General features: G+C 39.4%; 1 protein-coding gene across 2 annotated transcripts in view; it reads right to left on the reverse strand.

The window, feature by feature from the left end:
- Positions 1-346: 346 nt before the first annotated feature.
- LOC124146661 (protein dispatched homolog 1-like) overlaps positions 347-23,007 on the reverse strand; it is a 106,061-nt gene continuing 83,400 nt past the window's right edge. For both annotated transcript variants that reach the window (XM_046517066.2, XM_046517067.2), the window contains exons 3-4: positions 17,330-17,603; positions 347-15,692 (exon numbers count right to left, since the gene is read on the reverse strand). In XM_046517066.2, coding sequence (XP_046373022.1) covers positions 12,718-15,692; positions 17,330-17,603 — 3,249 coding nt within the window. In that variant the 3' untranslated portion in view covers positions 347-12,717. The remainder of the gene's footprint in view (positions 15,693-17,329; positions 17,604-23,007) is intronic.

The raw sequence follows: 23,007 nt of genomic DNA on the forward strand, positions 1-23,007 counted from the left end.
TGACATGCATCAACCAAGTCACGGCAAGCATAGTCCCCTCACCAACAAGCATGGGTAGCTGATGGCCTACTCTCACCCGAATCTTCAGGGGTGAGGGACAGCTGGGATATTGCTGTTTGCAATGTTAAACAACATTCCCTCACTCAAAAACAATAATTCCTTTAACATAGTTAGCATATGTGTGTGAACATTCACCTGTGTTTATGGGCGTTATATTTTTAACCACTTTAATACTTTAGATGTCTATAAGCAAAACCTTGGTCTGGTAAATATATATATAGTGACTCTTTAGAGGATATGAGAACATCATACAATTTATTTTGTACAAAATACAACAAACAGTTAATTTTCGGTAAATGTTTATTTAATAAAGCATATTTGTGTTCATAAAAATACCAGCTCTGAGTATTGTACAATGTAATAAAGAGGTGGAAAGAGGCACAGGGGTCCCTTCCAAGTCCTGCCAGTGCAAGCGCACCCATGTACACACACTACATATGTCAATGCATGTGCATACAAGCACGTACACTACATGTTAATGCATCTACACACACTACATATGTCAATGCATGTTTATACACTCACATACATTACATATGTCAGTGCATGTACACACACACACACTCTCTCGTAGACATGTCAGTGTACATACACACACAATCTAGAAGACATGTCAGTGAATGTACACACACAATCTAGTAGATCTGTCAGTGAATGTACACACACAATCCAGTAGACATGTCAGTGAATGTACACACACATACTAGTAGATCTGTCAGTGAATGTACACACAATCTAGTAGACATGTCAGTGACTTTAGACACACAATCTAGTAGATCTGTCAGTGTACGTACACACACAATCTAGTAGATATGTCAGTGAATGTACACACACAATCTAGTTGATCTGTCAGTGAATCTACACACAATCTAGTAGATATGTCAGTGAATGTACACACACAATCTAGTAGATCGGTCAATGAATGTACACACAATCTAGTAGATATGTCAGTGAATGTACACACACAATCTAGTAGATCTGTCAGTGAATGTACACACACAATCTAGTAGATCGGTCAATGAATGTACACACACAATCTAGCAAATCTGTCAGTGTATGTACACACACAATCTAGTAGATATGTCAGTGAACGACACACAAAATCTAGCAAATCTGTCAGTGTACGTACACACAATCTAGTAGATCTGTCGGTGAATGTACACACAAAATCTAGTAGATCTGTCAGTGGGTGTACAATAAAAGCTTTCCATACTCATAAGATCTAGTAGATGTTGCTCCAAGGGATTTGTTAGCACATGAACACACACACACTAGCCGAGCTGATGACAGTTAGAAATGAGCGATAGTAATAAGTGTAAAGCAAGATAACTGTAAAAGATGCTACAGTAACACCAATATAAGTGCTACAAACAGAGTACCATGAACCACTGTCGGAACGCCAACCGTAACCATAGTAATAGGACAGATAACCTCATTGACATGTTCCCATTTCCAATGGTTCAGAACTGATCAAATCCAGAATACTGAAATGCCATGTCCCATGCTGGCCACATGGACAACTGACAGGAGTGATATAGGATTGCAACATCTCCACCGGCATGAACGTATAAAGCCCTCCCCAATCAAGGTGTTCCCCCTTCCAGCAGGGGAACTCTTGACAGTCATAGGTGAATACAGGTCAGGGTTGCGTTCTTTTAGTGTGCATATCAATGCAAATCATTATATACAAAGACATATACCGATAGATGTGTTGTCATATATACCATCTCTGATTCCTGGGCGAATAACTCTTATATATCACTTTGCTTGAGGACATACATGATTGTACATATTGGACTGGCAGAATTGTAAATGCTTCTTTACAAAAATGTTTTAGGCCTGACCAACATTGTTCTTGTCTTACACATGAGGACATGCTAATTTCTGAAAAGTAAAACAAAATTAAAATGCTATTTGATTTGCTTTCTAATACATATTATTGTGTTTTATTAAAATTTACACAGGCTTCAGAAGGATGTGATTGGTGATAGCAACAGTGATCAGGTGAATTATCACAAGGGAGTGAGTTGGGTAACCACTGTGTTGCATTTAGTGTAGACAGCACTGATAGCTTAATGTGGGACAAAGGACAAAAGTTCTTGGACTTTTACTTACTCATGTCACCAACGAGTATTGTTATGATCTGGGAGACCTTAGTTGGTGCTTGCGCCTAGCACTACCCGGCATGGATGACTACAAAACTCACCTCTGCCGAGTGAAATACAGCACATCTACAACACACCTACAGAGAACATCTTGCATAATTTCAGCTTGTTTTATTTATCAGCTAACATAAAAAAAAATCACAAATGTTGAATTTGATATTTTGTCTGTGAATAAGTTTCAGCAATAAAAAGACTTCTCCAAAGAAGACCGACATGGACAGGGATGTAAATCTTTGATTTAAAAAAAAATACAGCTTGTTCTTTCAAAACACCAAACATACTCCGAAGTATATTTTTTGACTCCTCTAGGAATAAAGTTTATTAGTCTGCCTTCTCTTTTTGTATGGCATAGAGATATTATTTTGCCTTCTCATTTTCAGTGGCATCAAGATATTCTTTTGGCTCCTCTTTCTTGGCATATTAACAAAGAGAATCTTTAAAACAAGAAATATGTTGGCAAGTTCTTATAAAGCGAAGAAACTATTTTACCTGTCATTCAAGAAAGCCCCACTGATATACATATATTTTTTATTTCAACCACACTTTTAACTGATTTTTTTTTATAAATAAATATTTGTTATCAATTAATTTCTTTTGACAACGAATACAAATTTGAAATAGAAATGTATCTGAAATCCTAGGTATCACCAAAAATATTCTTTGCTGAAGAACTTGAGCCACAACATGAGCAATACTTGGTAGCACTGGACTGTTAGGGAGAGGAATGAGTGAATGAATATTGTTTTAATCCCGTCATCACTATGTCAGCATTATCACAGCAGATCAGCGATCCACAGCATGATCAACAGCCCACACAGTCAGGGTGACAGGTCCCACAATGTGACAACCTAATCCTCAATGAACCAAGTCACACACCATAACCAACCAATCCTTGATGCACACAATGAACCAAGTCAAACACACTGATGACCCAATCCTCAATTCACACAACGAACCAAGTCGAACATACTGATCACCCAATACTTGATGCACATAATGAACCAAGTCATACACAGTGATCACCCAATCCTCAACTCTCACAATGAACTAAGTCAAACACACTGATCACCCAATCCTCAACTCTCACAATGAACCAAGTAAAACACACTGATCACCCAATCCTTGATTCACACAATGAACTAAGTCAAACACACTTATCACCCAATCCTCAACTCTTACAATGAACCAAGTCAAACACACTGATCACCCAATCCTTGATTCACACAATGAACTAAGTCAAACACACTTATCACCCAATCCTCAACTCTCACAATGAACTAAGTAAAACACACTGATCACCCAATCCTCAACTCTCACAATGAACTAAGTCAAACACACTGATCACCCAATCCTTGATTCACACAATGAACTAAGTCAAACACACTTATCACCCAATCCTCGACTCTTACAATGAACCAAGTCAAACACACTGATCACCCAATCCTCAACTCTCACAATGAACTAAGTCAAACACACTGATCACCCAATCCTTGATTCACACAATAAACTAAGTCAAACACACTGATCACCCAATCCTTGATTCACACAATGAACTAAGTCAAACACACTGATCACCCAATCCTTGATTCACACAATGAACTAAGTCAAACACACTTATCACCCAATCCTCAACTCTTACAATGAACCAAGTCAAACACACTGATCACCCAATCCTCAACTCTCACAATGAACTAAGTCAAACACACTGATCACCCAATCCTTGATTCACACAATAAACTAAGTCAAACACACTGATCACCCAATCCTTGATTCACACAATGAACTTAGTCAAACACACTGATCACCCAATCCTCAACCCTCACAATGAACCAAGTCATACACACTGATCACCCAATCCTTGATTCACACAATGAACGAAGTCAAACACACTGCTCACCCAATCCTTGACCCTCACAATGAACCAAGTCATACACACTGATCACCCAATCCTTGATTCACACAATGAAGGAAGTCAAACACACTGATCACCCAATCCTTGATTCCAGCAGTCAAGTCACACACTGTGACCACCCAATTATCATTTCATCAGCTCTTGTAGCCATGCCGGAACCAATGCTGCCCAGGAAGGAGGGAGGCATGTAACAGATCACTAGTAATACATACCGCACACCAGGAAGGAGGGAGGCATGTAACAGATCACTAGTAATACATACCGCACACCAGGAAGGAGGGAGGCATGTAACAGATCACTAGTAATACATACCGCACACCAGGAAGGAGGGAGGCATGTAACAGATCACTAGTAATACATTCCGCACACCAGGAAGGAGGGAGGCATGTAACAGATCACTAGTAATACATACCGCACACCAGGAAGGAGGGAGGCATGTAACATATCACTAGTAATACATACCGCACACCAGGAAGGAGGGAGGCATGTAACAGATCACTAGTAATACATACCGCACACCAGGAAGGAGGGAGGCATGTAACAGATCACTAGTAATACATACCGCACACCAGGAAGGAGGGAGGCATGTAACAGATCACTAGTAATACATACCGCACACCAGGAAGGAGGGAGGCATGTAACAGATCACTAGTAATACATACCGCACACCAGGAAGGAGGGAGGCATGTAACAGATCACTAGTAATACATTCCGCACACCAGGAAGGAGGGAGGCATGTAACAGATCACTAGTAATACATACCGCACACCAGGAAGGAGGGAGGCATGTAACATATCACTAGTAATACATACCGCACACCAGGAAGGAGGGAGGCATGTAACAGATCACTAGTAATACATACCGCACACCAGGAAGGAGGGAGGCATGTAACAGATCACTAGTAATACATTCCGCACACCAGGAAGGAGGGAGGCATGTAACAGATCACTAGTAATACATTCCGCACACCAGGAAGGAGGGAGGCATGTAACATATCACTAGTAATACATACCGCACACCAGGAAGGAGGGAGGCATGTAACAGATCACTAGTAATACATACCGCACACCAGGAAGGAGGGAGGCATGTAACAGATCACTAGTAATACATACCGCACACCAGGAAGGAGGGAGGCATGTAACATATCACTAGTAATACATACCGCACACCAGGAAGGAGGGAGGCATGTAACAGATCACTAGTAATACACACCGCACACCAGACCAACCTGCAGTTGAATATGGGATACCTTATCTTTATTATCTGTCTTGATGTAGATAAGACATTTTATGCTCTCTATAAGATAATAAGACATTCACATTCTGCTTTTTGTGTTTATTAGCCATAAACATAAAACCAGAAAATGACATGATATATTTTATCATAAGTATATTATTTACAAGAAGAAAATAAATAAATAATTCAAAAAAATGTCGGTGACATAAAGGCAAGATCAATCTTTTTTTCTTATTTCTGATTTATGGTTATTTACAAAGATTTTTTTAAGAATCTGATTATATTTCAATGTCTGTAAATTGGAAGCTAACTTGGTATTTTTTCTGGAAAGCTCTGTTTAAAAAAAATAATAACATGTAGATCTCTTTTGTAAGCATGCTTATTCACAGAGGGTCTTACATATTTTCAATTATTATTCTAGGGTAGGTTCATCTGCAATTTGCTGTGCTTGCTTAAAAGTCCCTTGGTCATGCCAGGATCCACTAGTTGTGGGTTCGAAACAGATTATGATCCTTGGTCTGTCAACACAGATGCACATCTAAAATCTGCTTCAATTTGGGGTCACATTAAACTTACATACTGCAGTGGTAATATTGCTGAAAAACTGATTGTAGTGGCATAGACCCAACTCACTCACTCACTCACTCCCCTGTAAATTTAGAAAATAAATTAGCCTGGTGTGAAACAAGTTCTGACAATGAACAAGAATTGTTTTGTTCTTTAATTCAAACTGATCTTAGTAGTCATACACAAATCAGACATTTGTCATGCTATAATGTTGTGTTTGTTCAAATGTACAGACAAACACAAACTGACCGGAATAATGTAAATAATTGTGGCATCCATGTAGCATGTCATCTGGATGAAAACTGCTGTTTGTCGGGTAACTGTTGTTTGTCATGTAGCTATTGTTTGTCATCCAACTGCTGTTTGTCATGAAACTGTTGCTTGTTGTGTAACTGATATTTGTGATGAAATTGTTGATTGTCCTGAAATTGATGTTTGTCATGATACTGTTGTTTGTCACAATACTATTGTTTGTCACGATACTGTTGTTGGTAAAGAAGTTGTTACACAGTTGTATATAAGTGGTTCCAAATAGTATCCTCAATGATAAGTGGAAACATCTCTATAGTGGACGATTTGTGATTGTCACAAATGATCATACAGAAATATAAAAACATGTTTACTCAAAAATTATAAAGAGGTAGCAAATATAAAGTTTCTCAACCATGCCACAAATTCTTTTGTAATATCTTAAACAAAACAAAAATGAGCAGATATCCTTAACAATAACCTTTATCTCTTGTTTTCTTGCACATATTCTTTACTATTTCAGCCATATTATGACTTCAACTTACATGACCTTGACCTTGATCGATGTATTTAATAACGAATCAGTCTGACCCTCAACATCAGACCATAATATGCAAGAAACATTCCCTGTGGTTCTACAGAAGGATCAGAAAGTCCCTGAAGTGTGCATATGGAGCTTACGGACGAGAAATGAGGCGATAGTCAAGTCCAGACAAACACATTAAGCAGTCCCTTTTTGAAAGAGGGTCGATTATTAACTTAGACATGTGTTAATGGAGGACTTGACTGAATGCCATCCTTCGAGCATCCACTACGGCATTGTTTACCTCACAATAACAGGTTGTTGGTAATGGAACAGTTTCGCATGCAACTGTTCCTTAGATAGAAATGTCCTTTGCCATAGAACTGATTGTCATGAAACTGCTATTTGTCACACAACTGTTCGTCACAAAACTGCTACTTGTCATACTACCGTTTGTCACAAAACTGTTTGTCATGCTGTTGATTGTCATGAGAATAACCACAAAAAAAAAACACAAAGCATTTGAATATTTCACACTTAAAAGACATTATCTTAAGTTTGTTAGCCATCAACTATTAACAACAGTATCTGTATTAACAACGTTTATCAATGCAGCCCAACATGGATCAGTAATTATTGGAATGAATCAAAACTCTGTTGTTAGTGAAAAGCATCAATGGAAAATCCAAAGAGGTTACAAATGATACACACATGTACATATTCAGCATTGATAATACATACAAATAATGCAAACAAAGGTTTAAAAAACGTCACAGACGCTTGGATTTGTAGTCTCCAATTAAAACCTGTTCTTGTTCTACATGCTCAGCTTATGCAATGGAATGTTAACACAGACTGGTAAAAATTCTTAAATGCAAAAGTGGACAAATACCTCACACAAACAAGTCATGGTGTTTCTCCAATTTAGACCACATATATCATGGTTACTTACTATGACAAATACATTGACAAAGCAACAAGCATAAGCACCGTCAGTAACCATGGTAACATTTGGCTGACAGTCTCACAGAGGTTCATAATAGAACAAATAAATTTCTCTGGCAAGCTTAGATCATCTGATATATAAGAATTGCTGACAGAATCACGAGGAAATGCAGAACACAGATCAGATAAGTCTAGACATTTTTAGATGCCGAAAACACAAATGAGTTCTCCAAAATGTTATTATCATAACATTATATTTAACCTAATGCATTGATAAATTGGATTATATCTTTTCACTAATCAAACTTGGTATATATCCTCATTTAACATTCACCTTTGGTCTCCCTCCTTGAGTATGTACATAACGCCTTAACGTCGAGCTAAAGGACTACACATCAGTGAAGCATGATATAAAACTCAAGTTAACACAATATCCTTCGTTCTGAATAATACCGATAGTTTACCTAATTGTTTAATTTTTGTGCACATCAGATGGTTTACAAATTGGTACTGCTACACAATCTAACAATAAAACTTCCCAGTCCATCTGGCCTTACATTGGAGAAGTATCAAATAACAAACATTTAAATACATGGTTGGGATGCAACAGAAAACATATAGAGCAGGAAATGCGTACTTTGCCAAAACACCTGGTGTCATCACTCATTCTCATTGATCGATAGATAGAACTTTCACAGCTATTTCGCCTTTTACGCCAAATGGAATCTGTTTTAGGAGATAATTGAGACTGGTTATTCCTCAGTGTAGGCATTATATAATTAATTATCTGGCATCTTTTTGTTTGTATATATGTTAACCTTTATTTCATAAGAGATTAAACTGTGTCATTTCATTCATTTGGACTTCCGCCTGACTTGTTCTTAATGTAACAAATGTTATATTTGGGATAACACTTTCTGAGTAAAGTACAGATTCTCGTACATTTTTGGGGTGAGTCCCGTCTGGGGTTCGAACCCACACTGCCAGAGTGCGGCACCTAATCGCGAGCACACCCCAAAAAGTACGAGAATCTATACTTTACTCAGAAACTGTTATCCCAAATATAACATTTGACCACTTTCTAAATGGCATTGTGTGTTCAGTATCTTTAATAGTTAATGTATCCAGACCTTAAAAGTCAGAATATCTTTTAAGGTTCATTTCAGAAGCTGTAGTATCAAGAAAGACAGCATCGATTTATTAACAATAAAGAATAAGAGGTTGAAATTGTTGTCAAGTCAATCTTCCCTCAAAATCAGGAATAATTAAAAATAAGTCCAGCTTAAAGATATTCTTAAAGCCAAGCTCAATAATCATTCTTATGAATAAAGATCATATCTTCTTACCTCCAAAAATGAAATAAAATAGTCTCATTTAATGTTATTTTGACCACAGACCAAGGTTTTGTAAAAGTGGCATACATGTATTCTGTGCAGGTGATAGATGACAAACAGAAAACAACACCATGTTGAGTGACAAACCTGTAGCAAGTGTGCTGGGTATCATGCAGAGTTAAAAACATTAGAAATGCAATATGAAATTAAAACCTCCATGTTACACTGCTGGTTGGTATTTGGTGTGTCCCTCCCACTTCCCAGTTATATGATGGGTTATAGATGAGACCTGGAAACATCGGTAGTGTTCCTTCGAGAGTCCAGCACAACAATCATCAGTAATGTTTCCATTGAAGTTGACTTACTGTATTACTTTCTGACAAGTCAATTTTACTAAGGCTAAAAAAAATAATAGTCTTGGTTCTCAGGCACCGTCAGCATCATCATAAAGCTCGCCGCACGTTTCGTTTTTATTTCCACTTTAAAAAAAAATAATCCTTAATTATTCCAAGTCCAACAGTAGTCAAATACTGTATTCCAGTATTTTTTACGTATCAAGGAATACATTTATGTAGGCAGGCCCTCTCCCAGGTTGATTGTACACAATTGTTTATTGATTACACAACTGTTTATTGGTTACATACTAGTTTGAACAACCAAAAGAAAAACAAAGACACTGCCCACACACACTATATTTTCAAAAAACATTGCCTGAGAACCAATTCTTTTATTTTTTGAAGCCTAAAGGCAGATAAATTTATATTGTTGTTTTGAGGATTAGTCTCCCTAAAAAGTAAAAAAAAACATGCTGCTTCATTGAAAATAGGCTGTTATAACATTTTACTGCCTGACAAATTTAAAATTTATTAAATTTTTCATGATCTTGGCGAGCTAAAACTGTAGAAATATGAACTGGTAAGGCCGAAGAAATGAAAAGGAACTAAGTATTGGACATGTCAATCAAAGAACTATTTTAAGATTTGAACACAATATTTAATGCTTTAACAGGGTTATTAAAAAATTAAACCCTATAATATGAGAATAAAAATGCATGGTTATCATACTCCAACCCAATGGTGCAATGCCTACACAAACAATCCTCATGACCACACGATAAAACACAGACAAAAATATTACCGGTATTTCCATCGAATGATTGTTGCTTAGAAATTATCATAAAAACAATTTATGTGAAACATCACGGCCTAGCAATCAACCATTATTTCAAAAGATGCATGGCCACAATACACATATACAGATTATAATTTCAACATTAATTTATTATGTATTTTTTTTAAAACAATCTATTTAAACATCTGTGTTCACTGGATTGTCCGGTCCAGACTCGATCATTGACAGACTGCCGTCATATAGCTGGAATATTGTGTGTGGCGTTAAACAACAAACAAACAAACAAACAAAACTGTCAATGGATGTGATTCCCATGATGCAGGAATGTTTGGTAGGACTGTCAATGGTGTATGTCATCATGTGCATGTCAAAAGGAACACCTAGCAATTTTCTACGTCTGTAGGTATTTTGGAACCAAAAACTGATTTGAGGCAGTTGTGTGGTCGTGAGGTAGCCAGGAATGAAATTAACAGTGAGTCACCACTTGCCCATTTCCGTAACCTGCAAGAAGACTCGTCCCCATATCAATGAATGTTATGTGCGAAAATACCACAAACCAATCATAATGCGCATATGACTTCAAGTACTTCGGTCAAAGAATCCTTCAGGAATAATTTTTTACTTTACAAATGTCTTGCATCTAAATATACACCCAACAAACAGTTAAATGTGGTCAATCATGTTGCACAATACAGTAAGTCCCAATGTGTTGAAGATGGCATCTGGAACATTTATAGGGAAAAATATACATGAATCATTAAGCAACGATTTGACAAATCTTTTAGCTATTTCCTCTTTCCTGTTTCCTCTTAGATGGAACCCAGTCGCTACAAATGTCCACGAGAGAGGCACGAGTCACTATTCAGCTTGTCCTAGAATAACACAAGTTGGTTACGAATGTAAACAGTGAATCTGTTTTGTCAAGAAAGTGTTGACGTGAGTGAGTGACGCTTCACCCAACTTTTCACAATTAATATTTTGCAATAATTCAGAACTGTGTCAGCAGTCAGACTTACAGACTTACGTTGCCTGGATATTTGGAGTTACATATTCAGCCACCAATCTTGAGGTGTAGAGTTTATACCAAATAGTTCACACTGAGGAGACCTGTTAACTTAAAGTGGTTGAATTTGTATAGTTGATATGACTATTTCATTAGGTCATCAGATGTTATTGGGCCTACCAAATATATCATCATTCACGTTTCAATGCTTATATATAATCTACAGAGCAACATCAATCTCATTAAAATACCGCTAAACAAAGATCTTAGGACATCCCATTATGGGTCACGTCACACCCACCTTTCGCGAACTTTGACCGACTAAGGGAATGACTGACAAGAAGTCGACATTAGCCAATCAGAAGGCAGCTCTCTCATGCCTTACGGCCCTAGTTTGAAACTGGCGACTACACTTCAAAAGAAATTTTGATAAATATCTTTATTAAAAATTTGAAACTAAACAAAAGAACATTCTCGAATGGCTAATAGATTCCCTAGATTGTATGGATTCAGTCATTAATCCCGTAACTGTTGTTCGGAAAACCCTGTGTTAAATGTTTCGAGGTTGCATGATTAGAAAACACATTCCGACTGTCACTTTCATGATCTGGTAAGCTATGCTCTGATTGGTCGGATGAAAGGTCGTTCTGACATGACCCGGAATGGGATGTTGTCCTCAGATCTTTGTTAATTAGATTGGAGCAACACTGGCCTGTTGCAGTTTTCCATGTGCTTGGATCACTGACCAAATGTGCAGTAACCTTACTCTCAATTCTTTCAAGATGATCTCATCTCTGCATTAATCTCGAGTCTGCATATTTGAAAAAGCTCATTCAGGAAATTCAAATTGTCCATCTGTTAAATGATCTAGTACATCATCTAGATCTACAGTGGCATTCAACAGAAGGGTCATGGCTCCATCTATAAATATTTATTTAAAACAATATGGCATTTCCAAAGTTTCTTTCAGTTCATATCATTGTTAGAAAACGTACATCTTTATTGATAACAACTTCTGGTTCATTGCATTAGTGACATTTCAATGTAGTTTCTTAAACCCTTCACCAGCTTTAGAACAGTGTAAGAATCTACATCGAAATGTCGCTAATGCAATAAACCAGAAGTTGTTATGCATAAAGAATCCTTTCTTATTTTCTCACCAACTTCTAGAATGCAAATCAAACAGTTAGATCATTGTTTATCTAAAACCTTGGTTTACAAGATCTAAGTATGCTCATAGAGAGTTTGATATATTGCTTCTGACATGTAATATATTACACTTCAGATACGTATCAAAAGTATTGCTAAGGGGAAACATCAAGTTTCTAGAAGATTTAATTTATTTTTCTTTCAATTATTGACATGACAAGAATAAAGAAAAAGACCAAAATGGAAAATGTACCAGAACAATTAATTCAAATGTGCACGTACAAACTACAGCAGAACATGTACGTCACATTACCAATTGATATTGAAGAACAATCTAAAATATAAAACAGGATGACAGTCATTGAATAAATAGGTATCAGATATGTACTTAATTCTTTGTGTAGCTTCAAACCAACCCTAACAAACTTACAAATTTTAACAAATTAAAGAAGTTCATCACTTTTTGCCCAATGGCCTGATCCCTCTTTGATCTCACTGGCGTCAGTTTGGGAAGCACCAGACATAATACCGGAATCCACAGGTTCATGGGTTTCAGGCTGTTCAATGATCACTTCAGAAGTTTGGGTTTCTGAAGAAGGTTCGAAGGTGACACATGTTCCACGTTTGGACTCGTAGCCACCTGGGCTTCTCGCCCTCATGTGGGTATAAGGGCCCTTTGACCTGATACGATGAGGATGATGATGACGAAAGTGGGAATGCCTTGGGTGAGTCTCCTGACCCTCGGTCAAGGGCTCGAGTTCATGCACCTCACTACTGATATGGTTTGGGTTGCTTGTACTTGAACTGGACAGTGTGGACTCGGACATAGCATACACCGTCTTGTCCACATGTTCTCGGGCAGACGGTGAACAACAGTCTGAAGCTGGCCAATGAAACTGACCAAACCCTCCCTGAGGTCCTATAGTTCGTAACAGAGACTGGAAGAAAAAAGTGGAATATATCCATGCAATGGTAATAAGTAACATTAAAAAAGTTCCAAACTTTTGATAGACTAAAACAGTGGAGGGCATCATGAACACACCGGCCAGGAATGTTGTCAATGCAGCCATAGCGACCGCACTTCCCATGCGACCAATTGAACAAGCGACTCTCATTTCTCGATCCAGGTCTGGCGAGAGTCTGTACGCTACTCCGTAATGTAGGGTAAAGTCAACAGACATCCCTATAGCTACAGTGATGACCACAGACTCAAGAATGTTAAGCTCCCATCCAAGTAGCACCAGTGATGCAACTGTAACGATGATTATACACGCAATTGTAATAATAGCATAGAAGCTGATCAAGACGTTCAATGTAGTGAAGAAAGCTACAATAGCTGCAAATGATAACGACACCCCAAGAGCTAGAGGTGTTCCTTTAGCTAGACTGTTCTGGAGGTCATAAAATTTTAAATTTGTCACAAACCAGCCATTTCTCATTTGAGCCGGGGCTTGCACCATTTCCTCTGTCACCCAGCGGTTCACTTTGAGATAAAACTGTTTCATTTTTTCGTAGGAATGGCTGTACGGTTCATTGCTAAGGAACTCCACCATGAAGGCACTGATACGTCCATTAGAGAATCGAGGTCCTGGGGAATGCTTATTGTAACGAACTGCTGGAGTTTTTTGGAGCAAAGGGACATAGCGTAAAAGACATTTTTTGAACTTATTCTTAGGAAAAGGGAAAGCTGTTTCATTGCAGCATGGTTTTTCATCTTGAGTACATGGCCGTTTCATGTATTCATTGGCAAAATTCTCCAAGAAGCAGTTGGTGAGTTGTAAGCCAGGAGAGTTGAGATAAAATTCAGATTTTCGAAACCGAGCACAAAATTCCAAAAGCCATCGCTGAGCACTCTCTTCAGCTAGGTCAAAGTCAGAGTCTAGAACGAGGGAACCTTTCTCATTGGGATTGAGTCTGTCTCCTGTGTCACTGGCATGAATCCCCCACACAATAGTAACAGGTAACACTGGGATGTCCTCTTCCTTCATCTTCTCAAAACTGAAGCTATCACTCAGCTGAAAATCATACTTCTCCAGCCAATGATTGGAAGAAAACACTTGGAATTTTCTCGTAGATGGCAGTTTCAATTTGGGGTAGTAAAAAATGACAATCACACCACAGATTCCCAGACCGCCATAAAGGACGAGCCACACATAGCGGAACTTAATCACAAGGCATGGGAGGAGCTTCTCAAAAAATATCCTTGACCAGTCTGTGAGGACATAGTACAATTTGTATGGAACTCGACACAAATAGTAGCAGAAATTGTTCTCTTCTGTATAAAATTCATGACTGGAGCATACACAAAAATTGCACCATTTTTCATAAAGCATGATTGTAGCTGGTATCCATGTGAGAGACAAGAAGAAGTTACAGATGACTGCTGTCCCAGCATATATACTAAAGCACTGAATGGCGGTGATGTCACTGATGTAGTTGGCATAAAATGATGCCGCTGTTGTCAGACTCGTCACCAGCATCGATAACGTTGCATGACGTAACGTGTCATTGACTATTTTTTCAAGAGTACCATTATTTTTTTCCGCCTTGGCAAGGTGCCAAACTTTGCAATAAATAAACACATCATCAGCACCAATACCTATCATGACTACAACAGTTACCATGTTCATATACGGGAAAAATTTGATTTCAAACACATGCATGTACAAGAAATAGGCAACCGTAAGGGCCCAAAACATAGCTAAAAAGGTCATCACGGTGATGAAAATTGATGCCGAATAAAGCCACATGGCAAGGAAGATTACACAACCAGCAGATGCCAACCAAATTGTATCTGATTTCAACATCTCTTGGAATAACTTGTACTTAAGATCGAATTTAGCTCCAACAATTTCCACACCATCAAAGGTCCTTGGCAATGATTCCATGTAATTGTATAGATCTAAGGAGCTTCCTGCTACTGGGAAAAATGTTACGGCATACGTCAAATGTGGTGAGGAATTAGCTGCAACATTTTGGATAAAATGGACGTCAAGAAGATGATGGAAGAGATGATACACTGCATTGTACCTTGTGCATTTGGATGGGACTCCGTGACACTCCTCCTGAGGATAGCTCGATGCTGTGTACCACGCTCCTTCAGAATACTCACAGTTAATTCCCATGGTGTAATTAATATAGTAGTTGGAACAAGACTTGAGCAATTTGAGGACATTGGACACATCCTTTTCCGTGATTGTATGGCAGCTTGATTTGTTGCTTAGCAACGCTATGTAGCTCCCTAAAGACCAGCTTCGACAACAGTTTTTCCCTGACTCAACGTGAATACACTGTTCGGTGAAGAGTGAATTTGATGACAGATATTGGGTCTCCATTTTGCACATGGCCTTGATATGATGAAGTGTGAACAGATTCGACCCATCTACTGCCTTGTACACGACTCTGGCATACTCCTTGTCTGAAAGAAATCAAGAGTGAGTGAGTGAGTTGGATTTAAAAGTATACAACTCAAAAGAAGATAAGGACCACCCACTTCTTTCATATTGCAATAGTTAATCTGTCATGCCATGTGGAAAATTAACAAAGTCCCTACAAAATATAATACATTTGCTCGCACTGTAGGGAAGAAAATAATGTGCCCTTTTCATGCAGACTATATTCAAGTGTCCTAAGAGTAGTTTCATTATTTTAATATATTAAAAAACATAATTGAGGATTTCACAGCTAAAAATGGGTAAAAATCCAATTTGACAGGGGTTATAGATATTTATCAGTTTGGTTAATCTGACGAACATAGGTATTGCATCGCCTGACTCTAGTAGATCCCACAATCAGTAGATCCTGGCACAGGGATATGAAGATGAGCCGTTAAATAGAAACAATCCTCAGGGTAGTCATGCGACTTTCACAAAACAAAAACGTTTACAATGATGTGCTGCCTTCTATCAACCAAATACAAGAGTGTTGCAGACATCGGCCCATGGTGGGTTTATATATAACTGTGGGCCAATCAGTCAACCAGTGATCAATGGGTAATAACCATGAGCCAATCAGTCAATCAGTGATCAATGGGTTATAACCATGAGTCAATCAGTCAAGCAGTGATCAATGGGTTATAACCATGAGCACATCACTCAAGCAGTGATCAATGGGTTATAACCATGAGCCAATCAGTCAACCAGTGATCAATGGGTTATAACCATGAGCCAATCAGTCAACCAGTGATCAATGGGTTATAACCATGAGCCAATCAGTCAACCAGTGATCAATGGGTTATAACCATGAGCCAATCAGTCAACCAGTGATCAGTGGGTTATAACCATGAGTCAATCAGTCAACCAGTGATCAATGGGTTATATTTGCTGGCCAATCAGTCAACCAGTGATCAATGGGTTATATCCATGAGCCAATCAGTCAACCAGTGATCAGTGGGTTATAACCATGAGCCAATCAGTCAACCAGTGATCAGTGGGTTATAACCATGAGTCAATCAGTCAACCAGTGATCAATGGGTTATAACCATGAGCAAATCAGTCAACCAGTGATCAATGGGTTATAACCATGTCAACCAGTCAAGCAGTGATCAATGGGTTATATATTTGCTGGCCAATCAGACAAGCAGTGATCAATGGACTATATCTGCGGGCCAATCAGTCAACTGGTGATCAATGGGTTTTATTTGCAGGCCAATCAACAGCAACACACATTATTACACATATACCCTGTATTATATCACACACATCAAGGATTACTATTCTACCAAACTATTATGTTGACAATTTCTTACTTCATCTAAATTACTACTTAATTACAACAAGTTGAAATATTTCAAATGATGTCATCTGAATTTAAATTCCTCTTCTGTGGCAGTTTATGTTTCAAACATTTGCATTGTGAAATTATTCCCAAAGACATTAAGGCAGAGCTTAAAGCATATCTTCCTTTTTCCTTAACCATATATAAAAATGAAATTCACTACTTGTTTCAGTTGGTTTGAATGAAACAACAAAAGAATAAAATTACAAGATAATAATAATAATAATAATAATAATAATAATAATAATAATAATAATAATAATAATAAAAAAGCCATACATGGAATTCCACAGAAAAACTTATCATCGGGGAGATCTTCAACATGAATCAGAGCTTCAGTCACATTGTCCAAATCATCTCTTCCTGTTTGCTTGCCAAATTTTTTTCCTTTTCGATTCTTTTTCTTATTTTTCCTTTTCCGACTTCTTTCAAGAACCTGATCATTGGCCTGGTAGTTGAAGGGGGTAAGACTAGCCTTGCCGCCGATGTTGTCGATGAGGTTGTCATAGGCAACGGTTCTCTCGCTGATCTCTGTCCCACGGGGTTCAAATCCCTGCAAATGGAATGGAACTGTTAGCTTTTTTTAATGCATACAATACATTTTATTCAGATGACAAATTGTCTTGGTCTTTGTGGGACCCGCTAGGCAATGGAAAATCGGTGAAGGCTGAAATAATCTTTTGTAAAATTTGATCTGTATGTACCCACCTATACTGGCTAAAATCAAACAAATAAAAAAAGAGTGAATGCCTGGAACTGAATTGTGAGGCAGGCAAAGAATGTACAGTTGTGTCCCTTAGAAATGCCAGGATCCTATGATTATAGGTTCAAATCCCATATTCACCCTGATTATGATCATGGTTTCTCAGTGCCATAACATGGTCATGCATCCCATCCAATGTGGGAAATGTCTAAGACCTGCATTATTGTAGCAGATATGCCATGATATAATTGAAATAGTGTAGAGTAAACCCAATGTGGGAAATGTCTTTGACCTGCATTATTGTAGCAGATATGCCATGATATAACTGAAATAGTGTAGAGTAAACCCAATGTGGGAAATGTCTAAGACCTGCATTATTGAAGCAGATATGCCATGATATAACTGAAATAGTGTAGAGTAAACCCAATGGGGGAAATGAACCATGACTGCATACAAGATGTTATCACTAGACTTCCCTGCCACCCTTCAAACAGAGGTGTAACCATTAGACTTCCCTGCCATCCTTCAAACAGAGCTGTGTTTCCATTAGGCTTCCCTGCCACCCTTCAAACAGAGCTGTTACCATTAGACTTCCCTGCCACCCTTCCAACAGAGCTGTTACCATTAGACTTCCCTGCCACCCTTCAAACAGAGCTGTTACCATTACACTTCCCTGCCACCCTTCAAACAGAGCTGTTACCATTAGACTTCCCTGCCATCCTTCAAACAGAGCTGTTACCATTACACTTCCCTGCCACCCTCCCACAGAGCTGTTACCATTAGACTTCCCGGCCACCCTTCCAACAGAGCTGTTACCATTACACTTCCCTGCCACCCTCCCACAGAGCTGTTACCATTAGACTTCCCTGCCACCCTTCAAACAGAGCTGTTACCATTACACTTCCCTGCAACCCTCCCACAGAGCTGTTACCATTACACTTCCCTGCAACCCTTCAAACAGAGCTGTTACCATTAGACTTCCCTGCCACCCTTCAAACAGAGCTGTTACCATAAGACTTCCCTGCAACCCTCCCACAGAGCTGTTACCATTAGACTTCCCTGCAACCCTTCAAACAGAGCTGTTACCATTAGACTTCCCTGCCACCCTTCAAACAGAGCTGTTACCATTAGGCTTCCCTGCAACCCTTCAAACAGAACTGTTACCATTACACTTCCCTGCCATCCTTCAAACAGAGCTGTTACCATTAGGCTTCCCTGCAACCCTTCAAACAGAGGTGTTTCCATTAGACTTCCGCACCACCCTTCAAACAGAGCTGTTACCATTAGACTTCCCTGCCACCCTTCAAACAGAGCTGTTACCATTAGTCTTCCCTGCCACCCTTCAAACAGAGCTGTTACCATTAGTCTTCCCTACCACCCTTCAAACAGAGCTGTTACCATTAGGCTTCCCTGCCACCCTTCAAACAGAGCTGTTACCATTACACTTCCCTGCCATCCTTCCAACAGAGCTGTTACCATTACACTTCCCTGCCACCCTTCAAACAGAGCTGTTACCATTACACTTCCCTGCCACCCTTCAAACAGAGGTGTGTTTCCATTAGACTTCCCTGCCACCCTTCAAACAGAGCTGTTACCATTACACTTCCCTGCCACCCTTCAAACAGAGCTGTTACCATTAGACTTCCCTGCCATCCTTCAAACAGAGCTGTTACCATTACACTTCCCTGCCACCCTCCCACAGAGCTGTTACCATTAGACTTCCCGGCCACCCTTCCAACAGAGCTGTTACCATTACACTTCCCTGCCACCCTCCCACAGAGCTGTTACCATTAGACTTCCCTGCCACCCTTCAAACAGAGCTGTTACCATTACACTTCCCTGCAACCCTCCCACAGAGCTGTTACCATTACACTTCCCTGCAACCCTTCAAACAGAGCTGTTACCATTAGACTTCCCTGCCACCCTTCAAACAGAGCTGTTACCATAAGACTTCCCTGCAACCCTCCCACAGAGCTGTTACCATTAGACTTCCCTGCAACCCTTCAAACAGAGCTGTTACCATTAGACTTCCCTGCCACCCTTCAAACAGAGCTGTTACCATTAGGCTTCCCTGCAACCCTTCAAACAGAACTGTTACCATTACACTTCCCTGCCATCCTTCAAACAGAGCTGTTACCATTAGGCTTCCCTGCAACCCTTCAAACAGAGGTGTTTCCATTAGACTTCCGCACCACCCTTCAAACAGAGCTGTTACCATTAGACTTCCCTGCCACCCTTCAAACAGAGCTGTTACCATTAGTCTTCCCTGCCACCCTTCAAACAGAGCTGTTACCATTAGTCTTCCCTACCACCCTTCAAACAGAGCTGTTACCATTAGGCTTCCCTGCCACCCTTCAAACAGAGCTGTTACCATTACACTTCCCTGCCATCCTTCCAACAGAGCTGTTACCATTACACTTCCCTGCCACCCTTCAAACAGAGCTGTTACCATTACACTTCCCTGCCACCCTTCAAACAGAGGTGTGTTTCCATTAGACTTCCCTGCCACCCTTCAAACAGAGCTGTTACCATTACACTTCCCTGCCATCCTTCCAACAGAGGTGTTACCATTACACTTCCCTGCCACCCTTCAAACAGAGCTGTTACCATTACACTTCCCTGCCACCCTTCAAACAGAGGTGTGTTTCCATTAGACTTCCCGGCCACCCTTTAAACAGAGCTGTTACCATTAGACTTCCCTGCAACCCTCCCTCAGAGCTGTTACCATTAGACTTTCCTGCAACCCTTCAAACAGAACTGTTACCATTACACTTCCCTGCCCCCCTTTTAAACAGAGCTGTTACCATTAGACTTCCCTGCCACCCTTCAAACAGAGCTGTTACCATTACACTTCCCTGCCACCCTCCCACAGAGCTGTTACCATTAGACTTCCCTGCCACCCTTCAAACAGAGCTGTTACCATTACACTTCCCTGCAACCCTCCCACAGAGCTGTTACCATTAGACTTCCCTGCCACCCTTCAAACAGAGCTGTTACCATTACACTTCCCTGCAACCCTTCAAACAGAGGTGTTACCATTACACTTCCCTGCCATCCTTCCAACAGAGGTGTAACCATTAGACTTCCCTGCCACCCTTCAAACAGAGGTGTAACCATTAGACTTCCCTGCCACCCTTCAAACAGAGCTGTTACCATTACACTTCCCTGCCACCCTTCAAACAGAGGTGTAACCATTAGACTTCCCTGCCACCCTTCAAACAGAGCTGTTACCATTACACTTCCCTGCCACCCTTCAAACAGAGGTGTAACCATTAGACTTCTGCACCACCCTTCAAACAGAGGTGTAGTCACTAGGCTTCCGCACCATCCTTCAACCAAAGAATCCAACTAGAGTCTGAATGTTGTTTAAGGTCACAGTCCGCACTATTTCAGCTGTTTCAGTGTTGCATAAATAACCAAGTGTGGTACACACAAACCAGTGATTGATATTGTGAGCAACATCAGTGTATGAAGACAAGCTATGAACCAAGTCACTGAGCCTGACCAACTGTAAGGTTTGTTGCCTCTTATGACCAGCACATTGTGGACCAATCCGAATCCCGAATCCCCACTGAGATCAAGCAGAAAAAGATGAAATGCAGCAGTGTTGATGAAACCAGTAACATGATCCATCACTTAATGCCAAAGAAAGTAACACCAGTATTATGCTGATCAAATATTGAATAACCATCAAACGTTTATCATGTTTATCTTACTGAAAACACATCCCAGAAAACAAACATGTTGTGTTCCCATTCTGGAAGAGAGCAAAATGTCAAACAATTTGTAGTATTTGCATGCTTAGGGGGTTCAAATTACAAGCGTAATTACAGGAAAATAATCAATTACATCATGCATCATTCCTTTCAGCAATCTATTTAATTTTCTGCAGAAAATTTGTGATTGCATATTACATTGGTTTATGAAAACAAATCCTCCACAGAATCATGAAGCATTGATTCTGTGCAATAAAGTGGGAAAAAATATAATTGGAACTGAAACGAGAAACTTAAAAACAAACGATCATTATGCATATTTGCATATCGGTTTCAGCAGCAATTAATCAAAAGTGTCCTAATCTCTAAAACAATGCTATCAATATGGCCCTTTTCCTTGAGTAAAAATATAACCTAGTACAGTCTATTGGTCTAAAAAGGAAAGGATATTATTTGTGTCCATCAGTCATCAAAATACGATTCATCATCACGTGATAGGTGCATGATGTGAAAGAGAAGTTCCCAAACACACTTGACTAATGTGGATGTCAATATTCGTATTTGTCTGCCTCTGTAATGAACTTGAGTGGACCTTGTTGTCAGGGTACATGTATACATTTCTATCAATAGATCAAATGACACCTCAAAATAAACCAATCGCTCCCAAAATAGTGTCTGGCACCACCACTCACAATTGGCAAATAATCATTACTTATTTTTCTGTCTTTGAGGGACCGAAATAGCTGCATACAGGAATTTATATCCCTCAAAATCCAATAATCAGAATGCAGATTCCTGAGGTTGTGTGGCAAGGCCTGGTTCAGACAGACACAACATGTAATTGCCGACTAGAATTACTGACTTGACTTGAAGAAGGATGCCATGCTTGTCATCACGCACATTATGTAGGTTCTACAACTGCTTAATGTGATGACTTCAGACCTGTTTTAATTACAAGATGCAGACAGTATGTGTGAATTGGTAAGTTTGTTTGCTTGTTTGTTTGTTGTTTAACGCTGCATTCAGCGATATTCCAGCTATATGATGGCAGCCTGTAAGTAATCAAGTCAGGGCCAGAAAATCTGATGATTGATATTGTGAACAGCGATGACACACCTTCATCCAAGTAACGAAGCCTGACCACCCGATCAGTTTGGTCTACTCGTACAATGAATATAGGTTGCTGGGGACCAATTCCCCACAGGGGCATGAATTGGTAAGATTTGAAGCTGCTTTCAACAGTATTTCATTTGTTTGTTTGTCCGTCTTTGTTTGTTTAACACTGCACTAAACAATGTTCCAGTTATATGACAGTGATCTGTAAATAATCAAGTCTGGACCAGACAGTCCAGTGATTGATATCATGAGCATAGATCCATGCAATTGGATTACGATGAGATGCATCATTCAGGTCAGCGAGCCTGACCGCCCAATCCCGTTATTCGCCTCTAACGATAAGCGTAGTCAGCCTTTACGGCAAGCATGGGTTGCTGAAGACCTATTCTACCCTGGATCTTCACAGGTTTGAACAGTATATC

The sequence above is a fragment of the Haliotis rufescens genome, unplaced genomic scaffold (assembly GCF_023055435.1).
Source record: "Haliotis rufescens isolate VD_foot unplaced genomic scaffold, xgHalRufe1.0.p SCAF_3, whole genome shotgun sequence".
NCBI lineage: Eukaryota > Metazoa > Mollusca > Gastropoda > Lepetellida > Haliotidae > Haliotis > Haliotis rufescens.